This window comes from Hypanus sabinus, chromosome 29 (assembly GCF_030144855.1).
Source record: "Hypanus sabinus isolate sHypSab1 chromosome 29, sHypSab1.hap1, whole genome shotgun sequence".
In the NCBI taxonomy this organism is placed as follows: domain Eukaryota; kingdom Metazoa; phylum Chordata; class Chondrichthyes; order Myliobatiformes; family Dasyatidae; genus Hypanus; species Hypanus sabinus.
The window spans coordinates 2,547,707-2,557,307 of NC_082734.1; the positions used below are offsets into that span (position 1 = coordinate 2,547,707).

At 50.3% G+C, this 9,601-nt stretch overlaps 1 protein-coding gene across 1 annotated transcript in view; it reads left to right on the forward strand.

The window, feature by feature from the left end:
• LOC132382723 (coiled-coil domain-containing protein 42-like) overlaps positions 1-4,005 on the forward strand; it is a 13,221-nt gene extending 9,216 nt beyond the window's left edge. The window contains exons 3-6 of the mRNA XM_059953174.1: positions 205-405; positions 1,157-1,378; positions 2,397-2,555; positions 3,896-4,005. Coding sequence (XP_059809157.1) covers positions 205-405; positions 1,157-1,378; positions 2,397-2,555; positions 3,896-3,982 — 669 coding nt within the window. The 3' untranslated portion in view covers positions 3,983-4,005. The remainder of the gene's footprint in view (positions 1-204; positions 406-1,156; positions 1,379-2,396; positions 2,556-3,895) is intronic.
• Positions 4,006-9,601: the final 5,596 nt, after the last annotated feature.

A 9,601-nucleotide genomic window follows, 5' to 3' on the forward strand; every position in this document is an offset into this window, starting at 1 on the left:
TCTGGACCCATCACCCCCATCTCTAAACCCCTGACCCCCGACCTCTTTCCTTCTGACTTTTGACCCGTCCTCTGAATCCCGACCTGTCCTTCTTACCCGGCCCTCAATCTGATTCCGCATCCCGATCCCTGAATACTTGAACCTTCTTGCTGACTCCTTGACCCCTGTCTCTCCGCCTCATCCCTTTCTAATGCTCCACCCCAGGAGAACGAGCGGAAGCGTGCTCGGGCACTGTGGCGGGCGGAGACGGAGGGTCGCCTGCGGGTGCAGCGGCGGATCGAGACCGAGCAGCTGCGGGCCCGACTCGGGGAGCTTCGTGCATACCGGGACATGCTCCGTCGCTCGCTCGCTGCCAATGCCCACTTCTCCGAATTTGTTCAGCTCTTGTTGCGCCCCGGCGGCATGGTACGGCCCGGACTTCCGACTCCTCACTACCTAACCTCTCACTCTAACTCCTCATACCTACCCTTTCACCGACCGCTCAGCTCTGACTACTCGTCCCCCCAACCTCTCAACCCCGAGCCCTCATTCCCCGACCTCTCACCCCACAACTGACCCGAATCCTCGCCTCCAGCCCCTCAGCTCTGAGCTCTCGTGCTGCCCCTGGCCCGAAGCGTCCCGAACCTCTCACCGCTGGCATCTTATCCATGACCTCTGACCTCTCGGCCTCTCATTCCTTGACCAGTATCTCCTTGCCCTTTCGCGTAACCGTGCCCTCGGCTTCACACTCCCCATCTCTATGACCTCGACCTCGCCTACCCTGACCTCTCACTCCTCAACCTCTCAGATTCAACCGCCCGAGTTCTTTCTTCCCTCAAACTTTTCCCCAACCTCTTAATCCCTATTATCCCCTTGACCGCTCACCCTCTGACCTCGGTCTCCTCAACCTCCGCCCCGATTTCTTTCCCTTCGACTTTTCACTCTTGACCTCTATTGCTTTAACCTCTGGCCCGCTGACCTTCCTCCCCTTCAGGCTTTCACCCTTGACCTCAGCCCCTCTATTCTATCCCCACCTCTCTCACCTGGTCTTTATCCCCTCACCCCTATCCACTCGTCCACTCACCGCCTGACCTTTTACCGCTGGATCTCTGTCCCCTCAGTCTCTTTTCCCCAATCTCTCCCCCTCATCCCTGATCTCCATCTCCCCGCCTGCCAGTTCCGGGAGCTGTCCGAAGTGCCAGTGCGATACCGGGCGCTGGTCTCCACCCACGAGGCGCTGCTGCGGCTGGTGCAGGAAGGCCATGAGGAGCGTGAGCGCCGCAAGGCGCGGCTAGGCCGCTACCTGGAGGAGACGAGCGACGAACGATTGCAGCTCAGCAACCGGCTGGCCGACCTGCAGGCCCAACTTGAGGCGGCCCGGAGCCGCAGCCTCCGCTGGGTGAGTCCCCGGACCCCGACCCCCGCCCATTGACCTCCGCCCGGGGCCACAGCCTCCGCTGGGTGAGTCCCCGGACCCCGACCCCCGCCCATTGACCTCCGCCCGGGGCCACAGCCTCCGCTGGGTGAGTCCCCGGACCCCGACCCCCGCCCATTGACCTCCGCCCGGGGCCACAGCCTCCGCTGGGTGATTATCCGAGACCACATCCTGATAACTGACCTCGACCCCCGACCCTCACCCCGATCCGCCCGTGCCGCAGCCTCTGCCGGCGGAACCCCGTCGCCGATACCTCACCCCAACGTGACCTCTCACTCCTGACATCTCACCTGCAACCCCTCACCACCGATCCTGAAACACCCCCTGACCCTCAATCGTGACTCCTCAACCTCTGACATCTCACCACAAACCCTTCACACCTCATCTCAGCCCCAGTCACTGTCACCATATCCCGACTCTCGACACCTGACCCCTATCGCTGCTGAACTCTGTACCCTCACCCTGATCAGCGACCGTTACCGCTTCACGCTTGACCGCTGAGACCTTGCCCCTGCGCTGCCACTCTGAACCATCACCTCTGACGCGGCCTCCTGACCCCGGCCCTCGCCTCTAACCCTGACCGCAAACACTGACCCTCGATGACCTGTCATTCTGACTGCACCCCTGTAACCTCTCCCTGCTCCGTTTCGCTCCGCGCTCTTCAATTTGCTCCGGCCTCGTGACTTCTGACAGACCCTAACACCACAACCCCCCCCCCCCCACACACAGCCTCTCGATGAGCCCTGACACTCTGTGACTTCTCCCTGTGCTCGGACTGACCACCAACACCATGACCTTTCTCTGACCGCGATCCCCAATGATCTCTCCCCGAATCCCGACCTTCCATGTGCCTAGACCATGCGTGACCTGTCCTTCTGCCCCGCTCCGGCCTGTGACCTCTCGCCGAACCCGAACCACCGTGACCTCCCACTGACTTCTGACCCGAGCCTGCCGTGATATTTCGCTGAACCCTGATCCCCAGGACGCGGCCTGGACACACATTCAGAACACCGCGGCGAGGCAGACGCTAGTGCTGGGCACAGTGAAGATGGCGACGCTGAACCTGTACCAGCTGGTGGCCGGATCACTGGAGGAGGCTCCCTCACTCACCTCCACCGACACTCTCTGGCAACTCCAGAAGGTGGGGGCACGGCGAAGGAAGGGCGGGGTGCGGAGGAGGGAGAGAAGGTGGGGGGGGGGGAAGACAGAGGAAGGAAGGACGGACGACAGAGGGAGATGAGAGAGATGAGGGAGGGCGAGGGGGGAGAGGGGTATGGGGAGGAGAGGAAATGGAAGATCAGAGGGGAAGGAGAGAGGGAGAAAAGGGAGGGAGAGGTGGCGGGGAGGGAAAATGAAAGCAGGGGATGAGGAGTACAGATGAGTGGCAGGAAGGAGGGGAGTTGGTGGGAGGGATTGCTGAGGAGAGGGCTCCCTGCGGGATGCTCACTCATTCTCACTCCCCACAGACAAACTCCGGCGGCTAAAGGGTTAGGGTTAGGGTTAGGGTAAGGGTTAGGGTTAGGGTTAGGGTTAGACAGGATTGGAGATGAGGAGAAGTGAGGTAAGAGAGGTGGAGGAGTGATGGAAGAGGGGAAGGGGCGGAGAATGGAGGAAGGAGTGAGGAGGACCAGGAAGGAGAGTGGAGGGGGAAAACGAGGGAAGGGAGGTACAAGAGGGGGCTGTCTCCCTGTTAGAAGCTCATTTACTGCCCCCCCCGACAACAATCTTTGGCCTCGAGAAGATAGGATATGCGTGGAGTGGAAGGGAAGGGAGGTAGGGAGGCAAGGGGGAGGGAAGTGGTTGGTGGCAGATACATGAAGGAAGTTTGGGTTGGCAGAGGAGAAGGCAAGTGGAGTAGGTGGGAATGACTGTGGGGAGTGGGAATGGGAGGGAGAAGATGGAAGAGAGGAGCGGAGGGGAGGGGAGGGTGTGGTGGAGGGGAGATGGGTAATGGGAGAAGAGGCGATAGCCTCGCAACGGGATTCTCCCTCACTAACACCCTACCAACGACACCCTCCACAGCTCCAGAAAGTGGCTGCGTCAGAGGGGAGGTGGTTAGCGGTGGGGTGGGGGGGGGGTGGTTGGTGAAAGGAGAGATGCAAGAATAGTCAGAAGAAAGGAAGCGAGGGGCAGATGGGGAAAGGTGTGGAGGGGGAGGGGTCAATGCGAGAGTAGATAGGGAGGGAGAGGTGAGGGCCAAGATGGGTGGAAGGAGAGTCGGTGAGGGTGGAAAGAAGAAAGGGGTAGAAGGGGAGTTAAGAGGAGAGAGGAGGTGGGGGAAAGAGGAAGAGGAAAGTGGTGGGAGGGGGAATTGTGTAGTGTGACTTCAACTGATCATTCCTCCTCTCTTGCTCATCTCCTCGGTTCCAATCTCCCTCCCCTTCTCCCTCTCGTTTCCACTTTTCCACTCTCCTTCACTTCCCCTACTTTCTCCCCCTTTCCTCTTCCCCCACCCCTTTCTTTCCCGTCTCCTTTCTCCAGATTGAGGAATTCATCCATCACCTAAAGTCAGTTTGGGAGGAACTGACGTCGGACCCCCACCGGGCTCAGAATCGTCTGATGAAGTGAGGGAGGGGTTCCTCATTACGACTAACCCCTAACCTCCAGAGACATGCCTTCTCCACTTCACCCTCCTCAACCCCACCCCAACCCAAAATAACTTATTAATGAAGTATTTTTCACAACCAGGATATGCTTCCGTTCAATTGGTATGAAGCAATGGGGGAAAGTGAGCGGGTGGAGTTGAGGGAAGGATGTGTTGGGGCCAATGTGGGGAGGGATCATGAAGGATTGGCACAAAACCTGGGAAGGGGTGTGGTGATTGGGGGTGAATTTTGGACTAGATCCACGCTCTATAATCACGCCCCCTCCCTCCCGCTGTCCCTCTCCTTACCACAACCACTTACCCAATCATTCCCTGCATATCTCTGGGCAGTTTCCCCTGGATATCTTAGCATCGCAGTATATTTAATCCCTGAGTCTTCTTAACCCTTAATCAACTTAACCCCTATTGTCTACAGAACCAATTGATCTTGAATCTATTCAAACCCTTCTGTGTAGCGAATCTTCTTAATTCTAGTTGTCCACTGCTGAATGCAGAATCTTCTTAACCCCTTTGTACCACAGAATCTAGTTAACCCCTTTGTACCACAGAATCTAGTTAACCCCATTGTACTACAGAATCTACTTAACCCCATTATACCACAGAATCTACTTAACCCCTGTTGTCCACTGACTACTTAACCCTGTTGTCCACACACTACTTAACCCCATTGTACCACAGAATCTACTTAACCCCGTTGTACTACAGAATCTACTGATCCCCATTGTACCACAGAATCCACTTAACCCCATTGTACCACAGAATCTACTTAACCCCGTTGTACCACAGAATCTAATTAACCCAACTGTACTACAGAATCTACTTAACCCCTGTGTCCACAGACTACTTAACCAAATTGTACCACAGAATCTACTTAACCCCGTTGTACCACAGAATCTACTTAACCCCGTTCTACCACAGAATCTACTTAACCCCATTGTACCACAGAATCTACTTAACCCCGTTGTACCACAGAATCTAATTAACCAAACTGTACTACAGAATCTACTTAACCCATGTGTCCACAGACTACTTAACCACATTGTACCACAGAATGTACTTAAATCCGTTATACCACAGAATCTACCTAACCCCGTTGTACAACAGAATCTAATTAACCCAACTGTACTACAGAATCTACTTAACCCCTGTGTCCACAGACTACTTAACCACATTGTACAACAGAATCTACTTAACCCCGTTGTACCACAGAATCTACTTAACCCCGTTGTACCACAGAATCTAATTAACCCAACTGTACTACAGAATCTACTTAACCCCTGTGTCCACAGACTACTTAACCACATTGCACTACAGAATCTACTTAACCCCGTTGTACCACAGAATCTACTTAACCCCATTGTCCACAGACGACTTAAACCTATTGTACCACAGAATTTACTTAACCCCGTTGTAGCACAGAATCTACGTAACCCCGTTGTACCACAGAATCTACTTAACCCCGTTGTACCACAGAATCTACTTAACCCCATTGTACCACAGAATCTACTTAACGACATTGTCCACAGACGACTTAAACCCATTGAACCACAGAATCTACTTAACCCCGTTGTAGCACAGAATCTACTTAACCCCATTGTACCACAGAATCTACTTAACCCCATTGTACCACAGAATCTACTTAACCCCATTGTCCACAGACGACTTAACCCCATTGAACCACAGAATCAACTTAACCCCGTTGTAGCACAGAATCTACTTAACACCGTTGTACCACAGAATCTACTTAACCCCATTATACCACAGAATCTACTTAACCCCATTGTCCACAGCCGACTTAACCCCATTGAACCACAGAATCTACTTACCCCCATTGTACCACAGAATCTACTTAACCCCTGTTGCACTACAGAACCTATTTAACCCCATTGTACCACAGAATCTACTTAACCCCATTGTACCACAGAATCAACTTAACCCCGTTGTAGCACAGAATCTACTTAACACCGTTGTACCACAGAATCTACTTAACCCCATTATACCACAGAATCTACTTAACCCCATTGTCCACAGCCGACTTAACCCCATTGAACCACAGAATCTACTTACCCCCATTGTACCACAGAATCTACTTAACCCCTGTTGCACTACAGAACCTATTTAACCCCATTGTACCACAGAATCTACTTAACCCCATTGTACCACAGAATCTACTTAACCCCATTGTACCACAGAATCTACTTAACCCCGTTGTACCACAGAATCTACTTAACCCCATTGTACCGCAGAAGACTTAACACCATTGTACCACAGAATCTACTTAACCCCGTTGTACCACAGAATCTACTTAACCCCATTGTACCACAGAATCTACTTAACCCCATTATCCACAGGCGACTTAACCCCATTGTACCACAGAATCTACTTAACCACGTTGTACCACAGAATCTACTTAACCCGGTTGTACCACAGAATCTACTTAACCCCATTGTCCACAGACGACTTAACCCCATTGTACCACAGAATCTACTTAACCCCGTTGTACCACAGAATGTACTTAACCCCAATGTCCACAGACGACTTAACCCCATTGTACCACAGAATCTACTTAACCCCGTTGTAGCACAGAATCTACTTAACGCCGTTGTACCACAGAATCTACTTAACCCCGTTGTACCACAGAATCTACTTAACCCCACTGTACCACAGAATCTACTTAACCCCGTTGTACCACAGAATGTACTTAACCCCATTGTCCACAGTCGACTTAACCCCATTGTACCACAGAATCTACTTAACCCCGTTGTACCACAGAATCTACTTAACCCCATTGTACCACAGAATCTACTTAACCCCGTTGTACCACAGAATCTACTTAACCCCATTGTACCGCAGACGACTTAACCCCATTGTACCACAGAATCTACTTAACCCCGTTGTACCACAGAATCTACTTAACCCCATTGTACCACAGAATCTACTTAACCCCATTATCCACAGGCGACTTAACCCCATTGTACCACAGAATCTACTTAACCACGTTGTACCACAGAATCTACTTAACCCGGTTGTACCACAGAATCTACTTAACCCCATTGTCCACAGACGACTTAACCCCATTGTACCACAGAATCTACTTAACCCCGTTGTACCACAGAATGTACTTAACCCCAATGTCCACAGACGACTTAACCCCATTGTACCACAGAATCTACTTAACCCCGTTGTAGCACAGAATCTACTTAACGCCGTTGTACCACAGAATCTACTTAACCCCGTTGTACCACAGAATCTACTTAACCCCACTGTACCACAGAATCTACATAACCCCGTTGTACCGCAGAATGTACTTAACCCCATTGTCCACAGTCGACTTAACCCCATTGTACCACAGAATCTACTTAACCCCGTTGTAGCACAGAATCTACATAACCCCGTTGTACCACAGAATCTACTTAACCCCATTGTACCACAGAATCTACTTAACCCCTGTTGCACTACAGAACATATTTAACCCCATTGTACCACAGAATCTACTTAACCCCATTGTACCACAGAATCTACTTAACCCCATTGTACCACAGAATCTACTTAGCCCCATTGTACCACAGAATCTACTTACCCCCATTGTACCACAGAATCTACTTAACCCCGTTGTACCACAGAATTTACTTAACCCCATTGTACCACAGACGACTTAACCCCATTGTACCACAGAATCTACTTAACCCCGTTGTACCACAGAATCTACTTAACCCCATTGTACCGCAGACGACTTAAACCCATTGTACCACAGAATCTACTTATCCCCGTTGTACCACAGAATCTACTTAACCCCATTGTACCACAGAATCTACTTAACCCCATTATCCACAGGCGACTTAACCCCATTGTACCACAGAATCTACTTAACCCCGTTGTAGCACAGAATCTACTTAACCCCGTTGTACCACAGAATCTACTTAACCCCGTTGTACCACAGAATCTACTTAACCACTGTTGCACCACAGAATCTACTTAACCCCGTTGTAGCACAGAATTTACTTAACCCCTGTTGCACTACAGAACATATTTAACCCCATTGTACCACAGAATCTACTTAACCCCATTGTACCACAGAATCTACTTAACCCCATTGTACCACAGAATCTACTTAGCCCCATTGTACCACAGAATCTACTTACCCCCATTGTACCACAGAATCTACTTAACCCCGTTGTACCACAGAATTTACTTAACCCCATTGTACCACAGACGACTTAACCCCATTGTACCACAGAATCTACTTAACCCCGTTGTACCACAGAATCTACTTAACCCCATTGTACCGCAGACGACTTAAACCCATTGTACCACAGAATCTACTTATCCCCGTTGTACCACAGAATCTACTTAACCCCATTGTACCACAGAATCTACTTAACCCCATTATCCACAGGCGACTTAACCCCATTGTACCACAGAATCTACTTAACCACGTTGTAGCACAGAATCTACTTAACCCCGTTGTACCACAGAATCTACTTAACCCCGTTGTACCACAGAATCTACTTAACCACTGTTGCACCACAGAATCTACTTAACCCCGTTGTAGCACAGAATTTACTTAACCCCTGTTGCACTACAGAACCTACTTAACCCCATTGTACCAACGAATCTACTTAACCTCTGTTGCACCACAGAATCTACTTAACCCCGTTGTAGCACAGTATCTACTTAACCCCATTGTACCACAGAATCTACTTAACCCCGTTGTACCACAGAATCTACTTAACCCCATTGTACCACAGAATCTACTTAACCCCTGTTGTACTACAGAACCTAATTAACCCCATTGTCCACAGACGACTTAACCCCATTGTACCACAGAATCTACTTAACCCCGTTGTAGCACAGAATCTACTTCACCCCGTTGTACCACAGAATCTACTTAACCCCGTTGTAGCACAGAATCTACTTAACCCCATTGTACCACAGAATGTACTTAACCCCATTGTACCACAGAATCTACTTAACCCCATTGTACCACAGAATCTACTTACCCCCATTGTACCACAGAATCTACTTAACCCCTGTTGCACCACAGAATCTACTTAACCACTGTTGCACTACAGAACCTATTTAACCCCATTGTACTACAGAATCTACTTAACCCCATTGTACCACAGAATCTACTTAACCCCGTTGTACCACAGAATCTACTTAACCCCATTGTACCACAGAATCTACTTAACCCCATTGTACCACAGAATCTACTTAACCACTGTTGCACCACAGAATCTACTTAACCCCTGTTGCACTACAGAACCTATTTAACCCCATTGTCCCACAGAATCTACTTAACCCCGTTGTACCACAGAATCTACTTAACCCCATTGTACCGCAGACGACTTAACCCCATTGTACCACAGAATCTACTTAACCCCGTTGTACCACAGAATCTACTTAACCCCATTGTACCACAGAATCTACTTAACCCCATTATCCACAGGCGACTTAACCCCATTGTACCACAGAATCTACTTAACCACGTTGTACCACAGAATCTACTTAACCCGGTTGTACCACAGAATCTACTTAACCCCATTGTCCACAGACGACTTAACCCCATTGTACCACAGAAG